The sequence below is a fragment of the Nelumbo lutea genome, chromosome 7 (genome assembly GCF_056320005.1).
Source record: "Nelumbo lutea isolate HS-2025 chromosome 7, American lotus-T2T, whole genome shotgun sequence".
Classification (NCBI taxonomy): domain Eukaryota; kingdom Viridiplantae; phylum Streptophyta; class Magnoliopsida; order Proteales; family Nelumbonaceae; genus Nelumbo; species Nelumbo lutea.
The window spans coordinates 53359926-53385669 of record NC_142690.1 but is presented as its reverse complement, the minus strand read 5'-3'; the positions used below and the strand labels follow the sequence as shown (position 1 = coordinate 53385669).

Here is a 25744-nt window from a genome sequence, read left to right as displayed (position 1 = left end):
CAAAATTTGATCCTTCCGATCTGACTGGGGAAGAAAATTTTAAAAATTATCACAATATTTGAACTCACAGGGTATCACTCATCGAATAACCTGCCCTAACACTCACGAGCAGAATAAAACAGTGGAACAGAAGCACAGCCACATAATAAAATCAACCCTCTCATCTCTACTGGCCTCTTCAAATCTCATATTTTCCTTTTGGGTAAATGCATCTAAAACAATAATTTATCTGATCAACAGACTTCCCACTCCCACTCTCAATGGTTGTTCTCCCTATGAGATACTGTTTTAGCATCCTCCAAATTACTCACTACTAAGGTGCTTCAGATGTGCTTGCTATTTATTTCCCAGGCCACACAACAATCATCAATTTAGTGTTGTCCTCCAGGGTATCATTGTTTTCATTTGCCCTCCAGTAAATTATTTGTGGCACAACACATATTTTATGAATCTTTATTTCCAAGTATTTCTACGCCTTCTCCAACTTTGTTGGCTTTCCTTGCCACTAGGACTTTTATTTCAATTCTGCTTTGGGATTTCGGACATGCTGCCGCTTCTCCCTCTCTGGTAAGGTAACCAATAGTTCCTCTAATAATAAGGCAGTTTCTTCATCGCCTGTCAAACCTAATTCTCCTACGACTCTCTCTGATTCTGGCACATCCGAACCAGCTCCTATTCAGTATTGCAATCTCCAAGAAATTCTTGCTACCAAGCCGGTGACTATTCGTACCATTCTGGCCCTTGCTCTTTCTCATAAATGGTCAATTCAACAATTGGATATAACTAATGCATTTTGCATGGTTTTCCAAGATCCCTCTCAGCCTGACCACATTTGCAAGCTTCATAAAGCACTTTATGATCCTTCTCTATTTATTTATGGTAATGGCAGTACTCAGTTTTATATTCGTGCTCATTTATGTTGGTGATAGGCAATTTTGGATTGGTTCAAATTTTGGGTAGGCTATCAAAGGCTATACCCTAACCCCTAAATGGGTTAGGTTGATCAATGGGTCAACTTGGGTGAACCCTAAAACTAATTGGATTTTCAAACGATAAAGAAAAAATATGAAAAATGCCAAAATTAAAGGAATTAATCTAAAAAAATACAAACTTAAAAGAAAAAAACTTGAGGATTAAAAAATTGAAAGAGTAAACAATAAAGAGTAAGACTAAATACTAAATATTAAAGAGTTAAAACATCTAACCATACATAAATATTCACTACTTTTTCTTTCCCTTCTCAGTCTGTTATTTTTTGTTTTAATTTTTCTATTTACTATTTGTTAATTGTTATTAGTGTAACTTCTAGAGAACATTTTGGCTAATATTTTTCTTTTATCTTTGTGATTTTCTATTATTTTTGTAATTATTTTATATTATTTTCTTTTTCTTTTTATTAATTTATAGGGGTTTTATTGTTACCTCTTGGGTGGAAATTTTTAGGGTAAACTTCTTAAACTATGGTTTAGATAATTGAGTAAGTGTATCCTTAGTGTTTGAAAATTGATTGACGCTATCCTATTGTTTCTGACAATTGATTAATACTTCCCTTAATGTTAACATCTCTTAATATTCCATTAACAAAATGATAAAAAGACTATTTTACTTTTGGATCTGTTTTTATAATTTGCACAAGAATCAGCCCTTTAGTGATTGAAGGCCAATGACAGTTTGATGGAGATTTCAGGCATCAGTCCTCTCAGTCACTGAAAGCGTACTTGCCGATGATGCCCCATCTCTCTCTCTCTCTCCATGTCGTGACCCCATCGGCGACCACCTGCCGACGATGCCCCATCTCTCAGCTCCATTTTCATTTTCATTTTCATTTTTACATTCCACTCTCTACATTCGAAAGATTCTCTATTCTCGCACTCCACGACTCTGATTCCGATGTTCCATTGATCTAGATTTAGGCCCTGAACTGCTCGAACCATCAAACCTCTACCTTCAATTTTCGTGGGCATCTCTTGCCAAAATTTTGACCCTCGACCCAAATCCCTCAAAAACACCTCGTCGCAACATCCACGTGTGAGGTTTCTCTCCACTTCCTCTTCACTGAGCGAATTGATGCTTCTCTTGACGTGAAGCTTCCCCTGCAACACAAGCCACCGAGTTTCGATGCCTCTCACTGATCCAAAACAAAGATCTCTAGATCAATGCAAATGATAAAAAAATGGAACCCCAAAGGATGCATGTAAGAGTGAATTATAACGTTTTTGATTGGCAATAACATGCTTTGTTGTTGTTGGAACTGGCTGAGAACCGCTGATTTATGAGATGGAGAAAAGATCGTTGACGCTACTTGATCTGAATAATGGGGTGAAGCGTTCTTCGGGGTACACTTGGCGATGGTACGACGGGGTTTGGTGAAGGAAATTTTTGCGGTATTCAACAAACACATGGTGGAGGTATTGGCCATCAGTGTTGCTATAAATGAGTTAGAGCTGAGAGAATGTTAGTGCTGTTGAGAGAATCAAGATGAACCTCCTAATCTTATTGTTCTAGTTCTTTTCTGTTTTCCTTTTGCATTTACTTGAGGAGGGGGTTATCGCTGCCACTAAGTTTGCTGATGCTAAAAGGAAGAAGATATGAGGAGAAGAAGAAAAGGGAGAGGGAGTGGGACGAAAGGGTTGATCTTAACAAGAATGTTGATTTGGAAAATGACTGATTTGGTATTGATGATACAGGTTGGAAGAAGATAGAGGGAAGAGATTGGTGTGAATGCAGATCAAATCGTGTTCTAAATTGGCGTGAACTCTGCTGCCATCGATCTCTCCGGTGGCACTGCTTATGCATCAATGGCTTTCGTTGTTGGAACGAAGAGAGTCGGGTCATGATTTATAAGGTTCAAAACCAATGACGATGTGATGTTGACGGAAATGATTGGAGGAAGATAAAGGAAAGATAGAAAGAGGTCAGAGGAGGAAGGGGATGAGGGTAAAATATTGGGTTTTAAAAAATTTTAAACGATGTCTCCAATATCACGTGTATGAATTTTAACAAAATATTAACGTATACTAACAGTGTTAAAAACAATAAAGATAGCATCAGTCAATTTTCAAACAGTAAAATTACATTTAATCAATTAGCTAAACGATTAACACGCCCTCCCTCTAATAGAATTGTTACCTCCACCCCAGTCAATACTAGTTAGGAGTTTAAAGAGCGTGACATCATCAATTTCTGTTATGTTTTTAACGTCACACTAACGGGGTAAGTAAATATAATTTCCCCCCAAACATGAGGGGCAGTTTTTGGAGGGGTCAAAATTCAAAACAGGTTTAAGTAATATCAAAACTTCGGGAGAGGTTTAAGTAATTTCCCTTAAAAAGAATGAGCAACGTCAGCGTCGCTTTTTGGCTTTTGCAAGAGTGAAGACGACCCTGCTTAGCATTTTCCTTCGCCTCTAAGCATGCAGAGTAGCACTGTAGCAGTTGTAAAGTAGAGTGTAGAGATACTAGCTTTAGAGTCTTTGCTCTTCATATTCGTCTTCTGTAGTCCATCTCAGTCCAATCAAACTTTCGAAAAAGAAACTTTTTATCTTTCGATTAAAGTTTACTCATAGATGAATCAATGAGCCTGTAGACCAAGGTTTCCTCGATTGTCTAAAAGTCTAACAGACAGATACACGCACACTCATAGCTCATTCTCTCTCTCTCTCTCTCTCTCTCTCGTGCTTTTGTAATTTTGTTGTTGGGTTGGTGTGAATTTTCTCGTCTGTTCGCATTTCTCGTTCTTATCTTCAGCTAAGCGTCCGATCAGCACCAGGGAGAATAATGTCTGCGTTCTTGACTTCAAGACTTGTCCATGGGATTTTAGTATCATCTGTGGCTTTGGGCATCCGATCGTCGATGAAAGACTGGGAGTTCAACTTCAACGTCCCAGGTGAACAATTGATCTCTCTCTTGGGATTTTAATGTTGAGTTGGGTGAATTTACTCTAAAAACTCGGTTGTTATGTTTAAGTATTCTCTTCCGACTTGAAGATGATGTTTGTTCGATCAAACTCTGGTCTTTACTAGAATCTTGGTTGATAGGTTTTAGACAAAAATACTTAAAATTTTCCTCACTTTCGTCTAATCCTCGAACATCCCTTGGGAGATTATTCAATGGTTGATCCAGAAAATTCACTTATGCATGAGTAGCTACATTTCGAGATGGATTTTGTACCCGAGGCGACTGTATATGCTCTCGGCCCCTAAAACAAGGTTGCTTTGTTTCCAGACTTAGCTTGAGGAACGAATCCATGATGACTGGCGCGGATGTCGATGGATGTTAGTAGTAGATGGGATACACTGATCAAAAACAAAATAAAAGTTAGTGAATTTGGATAGAGCTCCAGCATCCGTCACGATGCTCTGCTTGTAGAGTTTCACTTTCACCTCTTTTCTGGTTGATGTTTTGGAAAGAAAGCCCCACTATCAGACAGCCCTCCATCGTAGGACCTTCTCTTCTTACTTGAAGAGTAGAGAGAAAATTTCATGGAAAAGGAAAAAGAGATACAACAGAAGATGATAAGATATCATCCGAAAGGAGAACACAACTAATGGACCCAACAAGCAAACGTCAAGACCCCTTACCCTTAACAACACCGAAAAAACAAACACCCCTTCTCTCTCTGGTTAATCCTCCGTTGTATTTCCAGCAGACTAGAACGTTGCCAATACGGATCTGAATCTATATTAGTAGAATTTCAGGTGATTAAGAAGGCTGTTTGTTGATTGATCAGAGGGTGCTAAATGCAATTCAAATGTCCCTAGTGGGCTGATGGAGTGACCTTGTATGGTTGTATGAGGTATAATATGTTAATGAGTACTGCCTCTTAAAATTTATACAACGTTTCTACTCTCTGCCCCATGGAACATTTCTTGCCTTGTTGACATCTTAAGTTTTGTGAACCCAGTGAAATGATCAGAATTCAGAAATCAGAAAACAAATAGGAATGGTTGCGCCTGTGAAATTAGGTCTCAGTAATTTAACAAATGGGTGGGCCAAAGTGATGAACTTACAATTTATCTATAATTTTTGAGGACTTTAGCATGGATTTTTATGCCGGTTTTATTAATTTTTGCCTTAATTTAGCTTAATGCTAAGAATAGGTTCAGGGATAATCAATCCAAGAGAAGGAAGGAAAAAGGCAAGAAAAGAAGGTTCAAAAAGACCAATTTCAGTCCAGCCCGGTCGTGGAAGCAAGAGAGAGCACTTCGGCCCAAAAAGAGCAAGTGAATTCCTTGAGAAAACCCCAGAAAATAAAGCCTAGCTATGAGGAGAATTCGGCCCAGCAAGGAAGGCCCATTTTTAGCCCAAATAACAGCCTAGAGTGTAGCCCACATGAGCTCAAAAGCAAGCTAAGTTGTAGCCCAAATAGCAGCCCAAAGGGAGCTAGGGGCGGCAACTTGTAGGAGTTTCTTGAAGAGAAGGAGGGAGCACTCTAGAAGGTTCATGAGGGGTGTAATACACCCCATTCTAGAGGCTTCAAGAAGGGGCAAGAGCCCCTTGAAAAACTATATAAGGAGGCCTCTAGGAGGGGAGAAAGTTGTTCAATTGCTTGAGAGAAAGGCTCTCCCACTCTTAGAGGTTCAGCCACCTTGAGAGAAGAGAAGAGAAGAAGGCTAGGCGCAAGGAAGAAGAAGAAGAAGGGCTGAAGGAAGTTCAAGACAAGCAAGCTAGAAGAAGAAGGTGAGTTCGAATTGAGGGATTGTGATTCAAATATTTTTTGTAATAAATCATTTGTAGTTTCATTCTCTTTTGATTTGAATTCAGTTTCTTAGTTAAATGTTCTTTCTTCTTTCTCCTTGTTTCCATTCTTCCTTGATGTATTTCAGCTTGTAAAATTTCAGTTCAGCAATCTAATTCTTTTTGATTCATTCAAATGATCATGCATTGTATTTGAAGTTTCTTGAATAAGGGTGTGATTGCAGATCAATTCGGCCAACTAACCTTCAAAACTCAGATCTGAATTCTCAGATCTGAGATTGCAAGATCTGAATTGCTTGAAAGAGAATTCAGATCTGCAAATTTCAGATTGGGCGAATTAATCTACAGCTTGGAATTCCTAGAGTGCTTGAGAGAGACTCTAGGAATTCAGATCTACTATTCAAGAACTGAATTGAGTGCAAGGTTAGAGATAACTTGCACAATTCAGTTGGTGATCAATTCAGATTTGAATTGATGCCTTAGAAGTGTTTGAAGAAATGCATGCATGGGGATTAGATTCTTGCTAGAGATAGAAGAACCGTCACTCATGCATAGGATGAACATGCGCTTGAGAGAGGCTGTTCATGACCTTGGGGTTTCACCAAACCAAGGCTCAATCATGATTCATTCGAATGATCCAAATTGATAGATTGCTGAATTCTGAGATTGACATTTACTGCTTACTCTTCTAACCTGAATTGAAGGCAATTGGACCAATGATTTAGATAGATTTTAATTTAGGATTTCTTAGCTTTCATTAGAGTTTTGATTTATTTGTTGATCAGATAAGAAATGTTCAATTTAGTATTGGTAATTGTTTCCTAAATCCTCGTGGGAACGATACTTCACTCACTACTTTATTACTTGAACGGCTAGTGCACTTGCTAGTGTCACAATGAGCCACACATCACAAAGACTGATCCAACCAAATCCAGCCCAACTTGAATAATAAACACCATTACCATTTACAAATCGTTTTTGGAAATAAGACCAACCAATGTATCTGTTCATATGCATTAGAGTAACATAATAAGTGATGCGAATCTTCTTATAATACCAACCATGTAATTGAATAACTAAAAAATGGAAAAGAAAAAGCAGCATTCGACACATTTTATATACATACTTTCACACAGACACATATATTCTAATCGATAAATGCTCAGTTGACAGAAAAATCTTTTATTTATTTTTTTAATATTCCTGAATGGTTTTCTCACAGCTTTTTCTGGTTAATTAAGGTTGGAAATGTGAAAGGGGAACTGGAGATTGTGAAGAAGGTTCAGGATTGGAAAAGAACACTAACAAAAGCGATAAGAATGAAGGTGTTGATAATGTTGAAAATGATTCCACAGTGCAGGAGAAGAAAAATAAAATTTATGAGCTTCTACAAAAATACAATCACCTTGTTGCAAGGAAAAATCAGGTACTGCTATTGATTGCTATTGACTCTCATCAATTCATTAATCAGATTATAAGTTGGATATGAATGGATTGAATTGGTCATAGTTTGATTCTCTTTCTTCTTGTGGTCTAATGATGGAATACCATTCTTTTATTTAGCCACAGCAATCACCAGAATCACCAGAACCAGTAGAGGTGAGATCTTGTTAAATTCTTGTTAACTAATCAATTACTTCTTTTTTTTTTTATGTAGATAGGGAAGTGTTATGTGGACACCTTGTCTTTTATACAATGAGTTTGATATAGTATTAATGAGATCCACCAAAGAGAAATTTATCTTTACTAAATAGGGGATCACTACTAGAAAAGTCACCTACAGAGGCAATAAAAAATGCCTCTAAAAAGAATTAGAGGCACTCAGGTGATTGCCTCTAAATGTTATAGAGCCACTTGACTTATAATTAGAGGCACATCTGATTAGTGCCTCCAAAAACGAGATATTGAGGCACATAACCTTGCCTCTAAAACATTGACGCTAAAAGCATTTTACAGAGGCATGTATGAATGCCACCAAATATACATTTTTAGGAGCACTTTAATTAAAAGGCAAATTTATATGCCTCTAAAAGTAATTTTAAGTATCCTATTTAAGCTTTATAGCAACACTTAAAACTGCCACTAAAGTATTATTTGGTCTTATTTAGAGGCACTTGTGACTGCCTCTAAAGATCATTTATTTGTGTTTTGAAAAACTGTTTTATCATATACAAAGCTTATATAAACCTATTTACAAACATTTAATTTGCTATCTAAAACAATTCATTCACATTATCTCTTGAAAGATAACCATTGTTTCATATTGATTGATACAAATTCAAAGAGAAAAGAACAATCCATCTACAAAAAAAAAAGTATGGAATAAAAAATGCAAAAAACAATTCACTTCCTACTCTAAGAAAAGAAAAAATGTATTTCATCTCAACACCATCTACATTCTCTTTCGTCTACAATCTGCAAGAAAAAAATAATATAACAAGAAAAAAACAAAAAGTAGTCAAATTAGTAACTATAATTTTTCAAAAGCAAAAGATCTTTAACCATCTAATCACATATATATTGCATGATTCTTCTTACCTAAAAATCAACCTTTGGAAGGTAGTCTATTCCTAGTCTTGCATCAAAACCTTAAATCCATACCCTAGCATATGTCAAAGTAACTTTCCATACCTTGTAGTTAAAACTTGAACCCAAAACTTATAAACCACGAATCTTACTTAAAAAAGGGCACTTTGGGGGTTATCTCTGAGAACAACTCCATCTTCAACTTATTAGAATTAAATAAACAGAATACCAACCAAAATACCTAATGTCCCAAAGCCTCAATTATTGATTAATAAAAGATTATGTAATTGCCATGTTCAAGAAACTTGATATCTTCTATATATATTATATTATATATATATATATATATATACACCCTTCCAGCAGGTTGGTTAATTAGCTCCTAGAAGATGGCTGCGTAGCTTTACATTGTACAGTTCCAGAAAAAAGGGAACCAAGCAACAGGTTGTTTAGCTTCTAGAAGTATATTCCAGCCTATTGAATGGGATGAAGATAGCCAAACTTATAATGAATTGCCGAGGATATTACTACTGGGGTAAAAAGAGAAGCAAAACTTTCCCTCTGATTGTCTGTTAAATCAAACTTGATCAGCATTAAGGCTGAGAATAGATATTTGCCCCTACCCTACCCTTAAGAACTGGCTTAACAATATCCCAATATCATGATATCATTCATCAAGAGCTAGGAAGCCCAGGTGGCCAGATCTACATTGCCGCTTAAGGAGTGATTGGTCCTATAGCAGAATGATATATATAATTCAACTCAACTCCATTATTAAATTATATATGGGTTTCAAACCATTATTAAATTATATAAACAGATGGCCAAATCACACCACCTTGTTGCCTTGTTGCCTAGTGGCGGAATTTTTTTACCAAGAAACCATGAATTCTAGAGTAACTCCCTAGGTTCCAAGCAACCAGCAACCATCTTTCATTGATGGTTATCTATAACCTTCATAATAAGGTATAAGCTAAATATTAAAACATAGAAAATCAACATATTGGCACAGTATTGGCAGTATTGTATCCAAGAAACAAGCCTTTGCTATGGGCGGTTCTTAAGAGTAATAAATTTGGGAATTTGAAGAGGATAACATTTGTACATGACTTGAGGAAAAGGCCAATATAAGGTGGATTATAGGTATGGAGAATGGGGCATTGACATTGACATGGATGGACTAGAGATACCATGCAGGTGACATTTTGTGGATTGAGTTGAGTACCAACACATGGCACCAAACACATTAACTTCTTCTTTACATCAGAAGAGAAATTCCCACAAGATCTTATTACTGTGGGTCCATTACGTATCTTTCCTTCCCCCCCCCCCCTGCCTGTCACGTGCTACTTTGTAATTGGCCCACGACGACCATCATTTGATGGTGTGGACCAATTGATCTCACAGACCAAATGTGATCCAATCAAATGACACAAACAATCCCATCATATGAATGCCTAAAATGGGTAAGATCAGATGATTAGAAAATTAATTCTATATACACATTATTGGATGACTGCGATATACATCATCTGATGGGCATATTCCTGGATGAACTTTTCTTTTCTTTTCACTTTTAGGGGAAAAAAGAATTGTATTTAGATGGGATATTATATTTATATTTTTTTGAGAAAATTTAACCAAGATTTATTGAGAATAAAAGGGGGGGGGGGGAACAAGAGGAGATATACAAAACGGGGGGGAGGGGGAACCCCTGCAAGTTACAAAGGAGGAAGCTTGTCGCTATATAGATGCTCCAAGTACTCACCAAATTTAGCTAGCCCATCTCTAGTATGATTGTATTCCCTAGGAATCCAAACTAAGTTAACATTCAATCCATCCAAAGAATCCCAAGCTTCAGTCAGATAGTGATAAAGTCTCCAAGGGCCCCTTTTTTTGTCTCTTAACCATTTTATTGTATTTGCTGAATCACCTGCAATGATCAAATTCTGAATACCCAAATTCTTAATTATCCTGATTCCGGTGAGAGCAGCCATCACTGCAGCCTTTGTGGAGTCGACCCAACCGATTAGGCCACTAAAAGTCCAGCAGATATTGCCCCTTTCATCCCTTTCTGTACCACCAATACCTGCAAAGCCTGGATTGCCTAAGGCACAACTGTCAAAATTAAGGGTTTTCACACCTTCACCGATGGAAATAGGATGCCTCAAGGGAGTTTGCTGAGGATGAGGCAGAAACAGAAAGGGTTGAATATTTCTGATAATATCATTGACTGAAAGTCCTTTAAATAGATCTGAATTCACCAACCAAAGGATGCAAACATAGGTAATATCTGAGATTAACTCCTCCAAGGTTCTTCTTTTATTGTCAAAGATAGGGAGTTTCTTTCATCCCAAATGCCCCACATTACTGCATGAGGCACTGATTGCCAAAAGACTTTACCCCTTTTGCTAAGCCCTATTCCTTGCCATTGGTTCAAGTTGTCCATAATGTGTTTTGGAAAAGCCCAGCTGTACCCTGCCATATTCAAGAAATGGGACCATATCCTTTCAGTGAAGCTGCAATGAAGAAGAATGTGATCTGCAAATTCACCCTCACTGAGACATAAAATACAAACATGAGGAGAAATGGAGCGTCTTCCCAAAAGCATTTTCTGAAGGCGATCACAGGTATTAACTTTCTGGAGACAGGTTTCCCATACAAAGAAGCAAATTCTTGAGGGGATGCGGCTGCACCAAATTTTCTTGTAAGGAAAAGAGGGATGCTGATCTTCAGCAGTCAAAGCCCTGAAGAGAATATAAAGTTAATACCTGCTGAAGATCAGCACCAAATTTTCTTATATTTATATTTATATATTAACAAAAAGGTACCCCATATGCAAAACTGTATTCTAATTAAAAGAATATATAGATTCTTATTGGTTCAAATATAAAGGAAAAGGGAGTTCTGTTTCAACTTTATGTCATTCATTCAGGATAATTCCAGCCCAAAGAGAAGGGAACTGATTCTGGGTTTATTAGGCCTGGACTGTAGAAAGGGTACACCACAGTCTTCACTCTTTAATTCAAACTAAAATCCTTTTCAACTTCCAAAGATTTTGGCGGCAAGAATGATTTCAGCTCATTTAGATTTTAGACAAATTTTCTCTGCGTACTAGAGAATCCAACCTCCAATTTTTCTCAGCTACTCAAGTTCAAAACCCTTGTTTCATCCTCTGCAGTAGGGGTGGTGGGAACTGGGGATAAAGATGATGGGGGCAGATCCAAGCAGTTGATCTATTCAGAGGCCTACTCTTGGGTTCCATGGATTGTTTGGTCTTTGCAGATTTTCTTCATTCTAGAAACCTCCAGCAACCAAATTCTGGGTTTTTGGACCTTTGGGCACTGAATTTAGGTAAAGTTCAAGAAAGAAAATTTGTATAACAGAGGGTGAGTACCCTTTCTTCAAACACAGGGATATTCATCAAACAAGAGCCCCAACCAAGTTGCATTAATTCTTCCAGCTTTTAAGAAAATTTGTATAACAGAAAGGGTGAATACCCTTTCATCAAACACAGCGATATTCAAGATATATATAAAAAATAAAAAGCAGTAAAACTTCTGTTGATAACAAATACCAGACAAAGAAAGAAAATGTGGTTAGTCAACTGATGCAGAGTATCAGCCTGTGATGCTCCAAAATAATCAATTGCAGCCCATCTAACCTCCAAGTACCCCATGTTATCTTTGGTTTTATTTTTAAACAGCCCCTTTTAGGTGCCAATTCAGGTTTTTTATTAAAAAAGTTATTTTGTCAATTTAGGAGTCTTCTTATAAGAGTTATTTGTCAGTTTAGAATTCCTACAATAAGAGTTAGTTTCAGTTTAAGAGTCTTTCTAATATTGGTTTCCTAATTGTTTTCCAAGTCTAAGTATGGTAAGGTCTATTTAAGACAGAAAAAAGTAATAAAGACAATTTTTTTTTTTACTTTTTTTCCTGCACAAAACCAGAGTTTATCAGCCATGGTTTGTGTTAGATTCTTCAGAACCTAGCTGGTTTGACACTTCTAGAACTCATCCCTTTCTTCCCTCAACAGGTAGTTTAGGGACTGCTTGGTGGTTTTTTTTTTTTTTGATGAATGACTGCTTGGTGGATTTCTAATATTTAATGTTATCAATAAGATAGGGTGCACTCTTATAATTCTCATCATCTGTGAATTGTTTGGTGCAATCACATTCCCTCTGTTGAAGTTCGAGCTGCCCTAGAGTTCTGTTATGTTTGTTGACTGAAAAGTAAAGTAAACAGCAATAAATAGGAGAGGAAAGGAGAAGGAAGAAAGAGGAAGAAGGAGAGAAAAGGTCTGGTTCGAATTAGAGAAAAGTCATCTCCTAATTTCGGCCAGACCTATTATTATATTATTAATTTAGTGGAAAAGACTTAAGTGCCCTTATTTAAGTAAGAGGCACTCGAACTAACATAACAGTACACATCATCATTCTCAACAGGTGCAAAGACCGAAATACCCCTTCACTAACACCACTAACACTCCCCCTCAAGCTAGTGAGTATATATCATATAATCCCAGCTTGTTACATATGTAGTCAACTCTCCCCTGACTCAAACCTTTTGTAAACAGGTCTGCCCACTGGTTTTCCGTACTAACATATGTAGTCTATCACTCCATTCAGCACCTTCTCTCTCACAAAATGACAGTCAACTTTGATGTGCTTGGTTTTTTCATGAAACACCGGATTGGAAGAGATATGAACCGCTGTCTGATTGTCACAATAGAGCTTCATTGGAGCACTGATGTCATATCCTATCTCCTGTAGAAGATTCCTTAGCCACACTAATTCACAAGCAGTATGTGCCATGGCCCTATATTCTGTTTTTGCACTGCTTCTTGCCACAACTGTTTGCTTCTTACTTTTCCACGTTACCAGGTTACCCCCCAGAAAGGTGCAATAGCTTGTGGTAGATCGTCTATCAGACATAGAACCTGCCCAATCAGCATCGGTGTATCCTTCTACTTCTAATTTTCCGCCACTCCTGTACAGCAAGCCATGGCCAGGAGCTCCTTTCAAATACCTCACAATCCTTAGCACTGCGTTCCAATGTGGGACCAAAGGTTTCTGCATGAACTGACTCACCACACTAACCGAAAATGAAATATATGGCTGAGTAATGGTTAGATAATTTAGTTTGCCTACAAATTGTCGGTATCTGCCAGGGTCTTCAAATACTTCACCTATATCATTGCTCAGCCTTGTATTTATTTCCATAGGTGTCTCAGTCGGTTTAGTACCCAACAAACCTGTTTCTTCTAGTAAATCAAGTACATATTTCCTTTGGCACAAATTAATGCCATGCTTAGATCGTGCTACCTCTATGCCCAAAAAATATTTCAACTTGCCAAGGTCATTTTCTGAAAGTGTTCCTGTAGGAATGCCTTCAATCTGTCAATGCCCATTTTATCATTCCCAGTCACAACGATATCATCCACATACACCACCAATATTATTTTGCCTGCTGAAGAGTCAAAACTGAAGACAGAGTGATCAACTTGGCACTGTTTTATACCAAACTTCTTGACCACCTCACTGAACCTACCAAACCATGCTCGAGGGGACTGTTTAAGTCCATAAATAGCCTTCTTAAGTCTATATACTTTACCATCCTCCCCCCGAGCAACAAACCTTGGTGATTGCTCCATGTAGACCTCCTCGAGTAAATTACCATGCAAAAAGGCATTTTTGATATCTAGCTGATGGAGAGGCCAATCATACATAGCTGCAAGGGAGATGACGACATGAATTGACCCTATCTTAGCAACCGGGGAGAATGTCCCTGTGTAGTCAATGCCATAGGTTTGGGAGTACTCTTTGGCAACCAGCCGCGCCTTCAGGCGCTCAACACGACCATCTGGCAAGTACTTAACAGTATACACCCACTTACAACCGACAGCCTGTTTTCCAAGAGGAAGAGCGGTGAGGTCCCAAGTGTAATTATGATGGAGAGCAGAGAGCTCTTCTTCTATAGCACGGCACCACTCTTGAGAGGTAAGGGCTTCCTGGACATCCTTAGGTACAACCACGGAGGATAACAAAGAGATGAACTGGCGATGGGAGGCGGAGAAGTGAGTAAGTGAAACAAAATTGGAAATAGGGTGAAGGGTGCAGGTACGTTTACCTTTCCGGAAGGCAATAGGAAGATCGAGATTGGAGGCTGGTGTCGGAGCTGGAGCTGGATCTGTCGACGGTGATGAAGCCGGAGAAGTCGCAGCCAGTACACGTGGGCGATGTGTATACACGTGCCGGATGGGTGGACAGTCAACAGACGGTGGCACCGGAGGCAAAGACATAGGCACGACTAGAACCAGGGGAGGAGGATCAGCCACAGGAAGAGGAAGAGGAGGAGGTGATGTGGAGGAAACAGTAGCACCAGACCCCACGAAGAATGGAGTAGACTCGAAGAATGTAACATCAGCACATACCAAGGAACGACAAGAACTGGGATGATAACACTTGTACCCTTTCTAAGTTCAGGAATAGCCAAGGAAGATACACTTCAGGGAACGTGCATCTAACTTGTCAGTCCCGGGACCCAGATTATGAACGAAACAGACACACCCAAATACCCGAGGAGAAAGCGGAAACGGAGACATGTTGTGGAACAAGACACTAAAGGGAGAACGACCATCAAGAATAGACGTGGGCATCCGATTAATTAAGAAACAAGAGGTGAGCATGGCATCACTCCAAAAGGTTTTGGGGACATTCATGTGGTGCATGAGGGAGCGTGCCGTTTCTACAAGATGTTGGTTCTTTCTCTCAGCAACCCCATTTTGTTGTGGGGTGTAGGTACATGAAGTTTGGTGTATAATGCCATGTTGGGCCAAGTATTCTTGAAAAGATGAAGACAAGTATTCACGACCATTGTCAGAACGGAAAATTTTGATGTGAACTCCAAATTGATTGCGGATCTCAGCATAAAATTCTAGAATATGACAAATAATTCACTTCTTTATTTCATTAAATAGAGCCACGTCATTCTTGAACAGTCATCAACAAAAATAACAAATTATCTATATCCATTATATGACATCACTTTATAAGGACCCCAAACATCTGAATGAATTAAAGAAAAAAGACTCGACACACGGTTATCGACCCTAGAACGAAAGGGAACACGATGGTGTTTCCCAAACTGACATGACTCATAATCTAAAACAGAAATTTGACTCAATGAAGGGACTAAAGACCTCAACACTTTCAGCGAAGGATGACCAAATCTACAATGCCACCGGAGAGGAGAAATGGATGACTGAAGGGCCGTTGATGTTCTTCCATCACCATCAAGATAATACAGTCCACCAGCTTCATGCCCTCCACCAATCTTCATCCCCGTCTTGAGATCCTGAAAAACACACAGAAGGGTAAAATGTGATGGAGCAATTAAGGGACTTGGTCAGCTTACTAACAGACATAAGATTAAATGGAAGCTTAGGTACATATAAAACAGAGGATAGGGATACAGGGTTTAGGTCAGCATTACCAACACCACAAATAGAAGATGTGGAGTCATTAGCAAGGGTAACAGATTGTGATGTTGAGCAATGAGTGAGAGATGAAAACACACTTGGAGTTCCCGTCATGTGATCAGAGGCTCCGGAGTCAATAATCCAGGGGTTGGGTGTGGATGCCAAACAAGCCATACCTGAGCGTGCAAATGAAGTTGTGTTCTGCTGCGACTTGGACTGAACAAACCTCTCATACTCATCCCGAGGAACACTCACCATCTCCTTTCCTGGACCATCTGAAGGAGTAGAAGGCATTGGGTCAGCTGACCGGTTCTCCTTTCTAGAACTGAAACTGGTGTCACTAGTCATGGCATGGTTGGCCCACGTCGAGGGAGGACCATGTAAGTCATAGCAGTAGTTAATGGTATGTCCATCCAAATCACAATGAGTACCCTTCCATGGACCCGAGCCACGCCCTCTACCACGAGCTCCCCCTGAATCTCTGCCCCTAGTACAACCACCACCACGGATATGTGAAGATCCACCACTATCACTCTTGCCAGGCTGGGCTCCTCGAGCCCCACTTTTGCCACCTCGACCTCTCAACACTGCAAATGCCGATTTATCTGAGACATTAGAGTCCATAGATCCAATGGAAGCCCCCCCCCCCAAAGACGAGCAAACACCTCTAAAGATGGAAGGGCAGATCCTCCTAGTATCTGGGCTCGTACTGGTTCATATTCAGACTTCAGCCCCACTAGAAACTGAGTCACATCAAGTTGTTGTCGTTGTTGCTGTTGAACTTTGACATTAGAAGTGAGAGGATGATAAACATTTAATTCATTCCGAATATTTCTCACACTGGCATAGTACTCCTCAAGGTTCTGATTTCCCTGTTGCTGATTGAAGTATTCCTGATACAGTTGATATACCCTAGTGGTATTATCCTGACCGGAATACGGTTTCTTAGCATGATCCCACACCTCTTTGGTTGTGTCAAAAAACATGAAGTTCACACTGATTCTGGGTTCCATACTGTTCCACAACCATGTGATGATTTGTGCATCTTTCTATTCCCAGTCTTCATACTCCAGAGAATTAGCGGGGGGTTTCTCCTCTCTTATGTGCTTTACTTTCTTCTTCGCCTTCAAAAAAACCTCTACAGACTTGGTCCAAGGGACATAATTCTCTCCATTCAGTTTAATGGAGGTCATTTGGACATTCAGGTAGTCAGTAGATACCATGACACTAGGTTTACTATCACTGTTAATTGCCATTTACTATCACTGTTAATTGCCATTGCCGAACTCCCGTATCACTGAATTTTGAGCACTACACACTGCACACTACACACAAACACTACACCGAAATTTGCACACTGATTTCAGCAATAATAAATGCTGAAAACTGCACTAATCACCACAAACCCTAATCCACAGCTACCGGAGGTTCCACCATTAAGTAGACACTACTGCCCTTTGAATCACACACAAAACCAGCATAAACCTTAGCATACTGCAATCTGAAAACCCATCATACGAACTGTACCACACCTCTCATGTATTCCATAACAAAAATATGCATAAAAAGGAGCCTTTACCTCATCGCCTGAAGACCAACCACACGAAGGAATCAAACACCACTGCACCACACGTACCAGCCCTAATTAGGGCTCAGAAACCACAGCAACCAATCACCAACGACACAACCGGAGGCATAGGAACCTCCAAGGGAAGAGAGCGATCACTCCTTTTCAGCCCTTTTCCCAGTTTCCAACTCATAGCTGAGAAACCCAAGAAAAAACCCTAGTTCAAATGCGCAGAAAACAGAATTCTAGCAAGTCGGATTTGTTTAATGTTGCTCTGATACCATGTTGAAGTTCGACCTGTCCTAGAGTTTTGTTATGTTTGTTGACTGAAAAGTAAAGTAAACAACAAGAAATAGGAGAGGAAAGGAGAAGGACGAAGAGGAAGGAGAGAAAAGGTCTGGTTCGAATTAGAGAAAAGTCATCTCCTAATTTCGGCCAGATCTGTTATTATATTATTAATTTAGTGGAAAAGACTTAAGTGCCCTTATTTAAGTAAGAGGCACTCGAACTAACATAACAATACACATCAGCATTCTCAATAGGTACAAAGACCGAAATACCCCTTCACTAACACCACTAACACCCTTGAAGGAAAGAGATGGGAATTAGAAGAGGTACTGTTGCGAGAAGAGATTTCATGGAGGCAAAAATCAAGGTTTAAATGGATCAAGGAAGGAGATGGGAACACAATTTTTTCATGTGATGGCCAATGGGAGGAGGAAAAATTTTACAGGACAACTTGAGATTGATGGAGACAAAATCTCCTCTCTAGAAGAGATAGCCAGATGCATTGTAGATCATTTTAAGTCAATTCTGAGAAGACCTCTTGATTGTAGGGTGGAAGTGGATGGTCTAAATTGGCTACGTCTTTTTGAGAGGGAGAGGGGATGGTTGGAAGAAATTTTGAGGAGGAAGAGATCAGACAAGCAGTTTTCCTAATGGATAGATCTAAGGCTCCTGGGCCAGATGGATTCATGATGGCCTTTTATCAAGATTGTTGGGACATAGTTAAAAATGATTTATTTGAGGTCTCCAGGGAGTTTGAGGATAATCATGTTGTTAGCCCTGGAGTCAATGCTACTTTTGTAGTTCTTGTTCCCAAGAAGGCTGTCGCTAAACATCCTAAGGACTTTAAACCAATCAGCTTGGTGACTAGTGTTTACAAAACTTTGGCTAAGGTCTTATCCTTGAGGATTAAAGTGGTACTTCCCTCTCTAATTAGTCAAGCTCAAGGTGCGTTTGTACAAGGCAGACAAATAGTAGATCAGATTTTGATAGCTAATGAATGTGTGGAGGAGATGAAGAGATCAGGTGAGAAGGGCTTTGGTGGACTGGAGCTTCCTCTTAGAGGTGCTAAGTAAGTGTGGATTTGGGGAAACATGGTGCAAGTGGATCAAGGGTTGTCTCACTTCTTGCCATTATTTTATCATTGTCAATGGAGTAGTTAAGGATTCCTTCCCAACTTGTAGAGGCCTAAGACAAGGTGATCCACTCTACCCCTTTTTATTCACTCTTGTTGCTGATGTGTTAAGTAGATTGATATCAAAAGCAGATAGGGTGGAGGTTGTGAGTGGTTGGAGAATAGGAAGAAATAGTGTGCCTGTGACTCACCTTCAGTTTTGTAGCTGATACTATAATCTTTTGTGAAGGAAGCGATTTGAGGAAGGTCGGGAACCTTAAGAGTTTAATTATTTTTTTGAAAAGGTTTCAAATCTAAAAATCAACTTTGAAAAAAGTTGTGTGATGGGAGTCAATATGGATGCTCAAGAAATAGAGGCTATTGCAGGTTGCTTAGAGTGCTCCACCTCTTCCTAGCCCTTAACTTATCTAGGTCTTCCCCTAGGAGGTAACCCAAAGGAAAGCCGCTTTTGGATTCCTGTTGTGGAAAAGTTTGGTAAGAAGTTGGCAAGTTGGAAAAAGAATTATATCTCTATGGAGGGTAGAGTGACTTTGATCAAATCCACACTTGCTAATCTGTCGGTCTACTTTTTGTCTGTCTTTGAGATTCCTGCTAGGGAAGCTAAAAGGTTAGAGAAAATGATGAGGGACTTCTTGTGGGAGCCGGGGCAAGAGAAGAAGGATCATCTAGTTAGATGGGAGATAGTTAGTCGAAGTAAGGTGGAAGGACGATTAGGAATAGGGAATATCACTTTCAAGAATGTAGCCCTTCTAGGTAAGTGGTTGTAGAGGTGGCCATTAGAGAGGGAGAGGTTATGGCACGAAGTGGTGGCAAGTATCTATGGCTATTCCGGAAATGGTTGGGATGCAGGGGTATCCAGACGGGCAACTCTTGCAACACTTTGGAAGGAGGAATCCTTATCAGTTTCTGAGCTCCTACTATTACTTGATTCTGCTTGCCTGGACCCACTAAATCCTGATAGGAGGATTTGGACTTTGACTTCGAAATGGCTGTTTACTTGTGTTTCTTTCTTTAATTTCCTCTACTCTAGTTCTTCTCCTCGAGCTTTCCCAGTTAAGGAAGTTTGGTCTAGGCCTATTCCCCCAAAAATTGTTGTATTTTGTTGGGAAGTTTACTTGGGTAAAATCAATAGGATGGATAACCTGCAGAAGAAAAGCCCTTTTTTGTGTTTATCTCCTAACTGGTGTATTTTGTGCAAAGCGCAGAATGAGGACTGTTACGACTTATTGATTTTTGTCCTTTTGCTGCAACTATTTGGAATTGGGTATTTGATTTGTTTGAGTGTAGGTGGAACTTGCCAGCTGAGGTAAATTTATTGTTTTCCCCTTCTATCTTTGTGTGGACCACAAGAAGAGGGAGAGTCATGTTGAAGTGTATAAAAGCATCTCTCCTTTGGACTATTTGGGAAGAGAGAATTTTTCAGGAGAAGGAAAGAAGCATTCTTGAGGTCAAAGAGTGTATTGTTACAAGGACTATTTTGTGGCTGAAATCCTTAAAGCTCTTTGAAGATTTAATGAGGAATTGGTCTGCAATTGCCCTCACTTCCTCAACGAAGCCTAGAGTCCAAGTAACTTGGACTCCGCCGATGGAGGGCTTTATTAAGCTGAACTTTGATGGAAGTAGTCAAGGTAACCCAGGACCATCTGGGATTGATGGTGTACTGAGAGATGAGAACAGCAACATTATTGCCTTTTTTTCGGGACTGGTGGGAATAGGAGACTCTGTGAGGACTGAACTCCTAGCTGTGGCACAGGGGGTACAAATTGCCTATCGATTCGGGGTGCAAAACTTAATAATTGAAGGAGACTCCAAGGTGGTAGTAGGATGGTTGGCTGACCCCGGTACTCTCACTTGGAACTTTAAAGATATTTTAAAAAAGGTTAAATGGCTATTGAGGGGTATGACAGTTAGAATTCAGTGGCTGGGTAGATCGGCTAATGCCTTGGCTGATTATCTTGCTAAACAAGGGTCTACTTGGGTTTCATTGTATTGGGCTTCATTGTAATTTTCTTTTTCCTTTGTTATGTTCTTTAACTAAAGGGTTGATGGTTTCTTCCATCTCCCCTCTTTAAAGGGGAGGTAGCATCTCGTGCCTCTCCCTAAGTTGTACTATCTTTGACTTTGATTTAATAAATCTGAATATTCACTGATCAAAAAATGTAAGTGGAGAGAAGAAGACGAAGTGACACTTTCTCTGTTTGATTTTGTAATTGGGAGTGGTATCAAATACAATATAAAGGCATTTGTAAAGTGCCTCTACATCTACCTGTCGCGGTTGGCTTTCTATGGAGGCACTTTTTTACCAAATGCCTCTCTGTAAAGTCTCTATAAACATATGCTTCTAGTAGTGGGTTGTGCTTGAGGTGATATAGGATCCAATTTATCTTCTTCTTGCAAGCCTTAAATGGAGTAAGAAAACCCATTTTCTTTTGTATTTAGGTATCACAATAACTATATTTTTGGGCTTGTTCTCAGTATTTGAATTGGACTCACTTTAATTTTTTGTCCATATTTTAACTTTTCAAAGGTTGCTAAGCAAAAGGAGAAAGAAAATGAAATATCTCTAGAGCAGGTATATATCTGCCTTACCTTATCTGAGCTGGTATTATTCAATTGGTTTATCATCAGAACAAACAGAAAAAGGATTGTATGGTTTTGAGGCTTTAGCATGCTTTTAATTACTGAAAATGATTGTATTGAGTTATAAAGAAAAAATGATGTATGTAGTAGCCGGTATTCAAATTGTACTGATATTCTAGACTTCCTGTTGCTTAAGGAAATTGAGGGAGAGGATGATGAAATTCCAGAAAAAGTAGTTAATCTGTTTTAATGGTTGCTTTTGATTTTCCTCTTATTGTTGGGTGCCTCTGAATTTATATTGTGTGTATTCTATGTTTTTTCCTTCTCTTTTTGGGCTTCTTCTCAGTGTTTTATTTGAACTCACTTCGATTATTTTCTATCCATGTTTTTACACTTCAAAGATTGCTAAAAGGAGAAAGAAAATATGAGAGAGAGAGAGAGAGATGTAAATGCCCGAAATTTGTATTCAAGTTTTTTATGTATCTGCTTTACCTTCTTATCTGAGGCTCTAGTACTGAAAATGATTGTTTTTACACAGAAAAAATGATATACCTAATAGCAAGTATTCAAATTGACTCATTTTCTAGACTTCCTGACATTGGTTTTTCTTTTTAAAGGTAATCAAGGAGATTGAGGGAGAGAATGATGGACTTCCAGGAAGGGTAGAGGAGACTAAATACATGGTTCTTACCTTTTTAATCTGTTTAGTAGTTACCTTTGGTTTTCCTCTTATTGTTAGGTGCCTCTGAGGCTCTGAATTTGTATTGCATGTGTTTTATATATTTAATTCATTTTTATGCCATTATAAATTAGTTGTTGTAATTAAGAATTTTATAGGGAGGAAAACAGGGAAGGTTTTACCTTATAGTTTTGGGGTTATACCATGCCTTTAATCACTGAAGTAGTTATTCTATTCCAGTTCTTAATGCAGACAATAAACCTTGTAGCCAGTGTTTACTTACTCTCACTTTTGTATTGATTTGTCCTTGGTTTTACTTTTCAAAGGTTTCCAAGGGAAAAGAGAAAGAGAATGACAGATGTCAGCAGAAGGAACGCCAACCAGAATGCAAGGTTATTACTTTTTATTTTTTCTGTTGGTTGCTTTTGGTTTGATATTTGGAAGATTTCTGAACTCATTTGATTCCTATTGCTATGAAAATAGGTTCGCCAAATTTTGTAGTGCTTCTTTGTTACATAAGATGAGCCATTATGCTACATTCACTCTTGTAATGTAAGGACACCAGTGAAGAAATAGAGAGAGAGAGAGTTCAAATACTTTATGATCACTGGTTCTTTATTCAATGTATCAGTACTATGGCTCTGACCTCTTATTATGAAACCTCTATTGTGATATCTCACTACAAATTTTATCTAGCTAGTGTTTGGCAATGCAACATGGCTTTGGTACGGGTCAGTATAACTGTGTAAGATATTGCCAATGTTTCCCACATGAGGTAGGTATTTCTAATATGATGGTAGGTATTTCTAATATGATTCTGTCATTGACATTTAATAATTCCTATTGCCACTAGTTTTTATATAATATGTCCTAGGTTCAATATTAAACTATTAATGGATCTTTCCATTTTTATATTTCTTCAATAATTGTTGTAGAACCACTCAAGGAAAGGACGCCGTAATTTTGGGAATGATAGTAGACATAATCATCCTCAAGAAAAGCATGTGGTAGGACCACCACTAGAGTTTAACTTTTTGGGCTTGCCAATCCGACCGGTAACATTTCAATGCTCCCTTATTAATATTCTATTAGTTTCATTTTCTTTCTTCTTTTCATTTCAAATAAATATACCTACATTTATCCTATACATTCCTGAAAACATCCACGTTTAATCCAACCATAAAGACCTGTATGAGCAAATTATATTGTTAATCTCTTTGCAGAATTTCTCACAGGTAAGTATTAAGCTGTTTCCCTGGAACTAATAGTGTAATTACTCTAAACTTATCTTAAAAGGGTTTTCTTTTATCACAGGGAGAGAAAGAGTGCCAATACTACATGCGTACTGGCTCTTGCAAATATGCAACCAACTGCTGGTTTCATCATCCTGATCCTACTACCGCGGAGGATGATTCTCTTTATATTTGCAACAACAGTGTCTCCGCCCCATTATGTTCATTAGGTTCATCTGAACATGCTCCAACATCTTTCTCTTTGCCAAGAACCTCAAATGAGACCATTTCCTACATGGAAACTTCCTCATCATATGTATCAGTGCCATTTCCTGAGCTCCAAGTACTGTACCAAAATTCTGAATGGAATAGTTGTCAGGTAAATTATGTTCTACTCGCTGACTAAATTAATCCACTGAACAAATTTTTAGAAATTCTGTTTTAAAACATTTTTTGTTTTGGTGTTATCTGTTTTCTGAAATGAGTTTCAAGGTTCTTCTTTTCCCTTGATGTTTGAGTGGTTGAATATGGTTCTTTTCTGAGTCAAATATTTAAGTTAAACTAGTTGTGTGGTCCTCTATTTTGTTAGGTATCATGAAAACCTAGTTGCCATTATTGAGTAATCTAAGCCTGATGTAATAACGTGCTAAACATAATATTATATCGGAAAGGATGTTGAAATGAAAAAGGAAAATGGTATATTCTGATTCATGAGAGGTAAGTTACCTACATACGTTATATTCCTAGGATATTCTTATCAAACTTTATTTAACATTAATAGGTCTTTGGTTTAATGGTTTTCTCCAGTAGAGGTGCTTTTTTAGGGATGGTAAAAAATCTCAGTGCTAGTTTAGGCTGATATGATTATTTTTCCAGGAACCACTAAATTATGTTTAAAGATAGTGGGTATAACATCTTTGCTACTTTCTTCTTTTGTTATACAATTACGTGCTGATTGTTTGATTGTTTAGAGCTCACAGTGTCCACAAGAAGGGAATATTCGTTCCCCATCAGTTGTTCTTGAGAGCAATATAACAAAGATAATGGATGGCTCTTCACATCAACAAAAGATGCCCATCAAAGAAGGCCCTGTTGGACCTGATCCTGCAATTATTAGAACACATAACCGGATGTGCAAAAATCACCATCCAAAGAAGAGAGCCCCAAAATTACCTGTTTGCAATCTTAGTCCCATGGGCCTGCCATTAAGACCTGTAAGTTGACTCTCTTATGTTAGCTTGTCATATGACTGAAATATTTGATTTCCTACTTGACTACATGAATGATTTTGTTGTCTTATTCTGAAGTTATGAACACTCGAAGCTTTTGCAATTACTGCACCCTTTTACTTGCTTGCAGCATGTTGTAGGAAATTGAGGAACATTAGAGAATCTAGTAATCCTGCATATGCTTATCAAATGTATTTGGGTTTAGATTCTATACAATCCATGTTGCATGGACTCTTCAAAACAGGTGACCTGTCTGAAGTATCTGTGCCAGTAGGGGAGTTCATTAGACAGTTCAAACTGCAAAACCAAACCGAATTTGCGGTTTAGTTCGGTTTGATATTTTCTTAAATTATGTTTACAGTTTTGTTTTGGTTTATTGGATTTTATAAACCAAACCAAACCAAGCCAAATCGTATATATATATATATATATATATATATATAATAACTTCTTTTATTTTATAATGAAATCATAAAAGTTTTGAACTTTTAGTTATAAGTTTTTAACTCAACTCTCCAACTCTCTCTTCTAACCCTAGACCTCGAGTGGGAAGTTGAACTATCAAAAAGCTCTAGCCTCTCAGTCTCTGAACTCTCCACTCAACACCCTTCTGCCACCGGCTGGCTACTGTCAATTCATCATCCCTTCATTGTTGCCACCCCACCATCACTGACTCACCATTCCTCAGCTGATCTTCATCGACCACTGGTAATCCCTGTATCTGAAACTGTGGTCTTCCACCTACTGATATGGACGCATTCATCGGGAGGAAATATCATCGCCGCCGGCAGCAGCAGTTATCCAATGTTCTCATCCAATTCGGCAGCAACAGAATTCTTATCAATTCGGCAGATTGGATTAGATTACCTTATCTTATTATATTAGGATTAAGAGAGACTTATCTTATTAGATTAGGATTAAGAGAGACTTATCTTATCAGTCTTATCAAGATAGAGCTGGAGGTCTCCCTATTCAGCAAGGAGTCTCCCTAGGAGCAGGACTCTTGTAATCTCCTATTTAAGGAGCCACTATTATTGAATAAAGGCATCAAAAATTTCAGTCAAGAAAGAGAGCAAGGAGAGTCAGGTGATCTCTTGGACAAATCACCATTAAGGCACCAAGATAGGTACCTCAAGAAAAGGAAGGGACAAGGGAAAACAAGAGGGTTTTCCTGTGGACCGACCCATGACGAGATCCTATTCCCAGGCCCTTAACACCTACCATGCCATCCATCATCATCAGCGTCGTATCTTCTAATCCTTCATTGTCAGTGTCGCATCTTCTTCCAAGACCTGTATCTGCAACACTGGATCCTTATCCGTCTCCCCATCATTTT

General features: G+C 38.6%; 1 protein-coding gene across 27 annotated transcripts in view; it reads left to right on the top strand.

Moving 5' to 3' along the window:
* Positions 1–3358: 3358 nt before the first annotated feature.
* The window catches only part of LOC148846413 (zinc finger CCCH domain-containing protein 65-like), a 32655-nt gene continuing 10269 nt past the window's right edge, over positions 3359–25744 (top strand). The window contains exons 1-10 of one of the 27 annotated variants that reach the window (XM_088953680.1): positions 3386–3885; positions 6938–7122; positions 7260–7295; positions 21216–21260; positions 21886–21930; positions 22274–22339; positions 22648–22722; positions 22883–23002; positions 23262–23558; positions 24151–24393. In XM_088953680.1, coding sequence (XP_088809806.1) covers positions 3777–3885; positions 6938–7122; positions 7260–7295; positions 21216–21260; positions 21886–21930; positions 22274–22339; positions 22648–22722; positions 22883–23002; positions 23262–23558; positions 24151–24393 — 1221 coding nt within the window. In that variant the 5' untranslated portion in view covers positions 3386–3776. Of the gene's footprint in view, positions 3886–6937; positions 7123–7259; positions 7296–21215; positions 21261–21885; positions 21952–22273; positions 22340–22647; positions 22723–22882; positions 23003–23261; positions 23559–24150; positions 24394–25744 lie in introns of all 27 variants that reach the window. The other 26 variants (XM_088953679.1, XM_088953678.1, XM_088953687.1 and 23 more) reach the window with 26 other exon arrangements.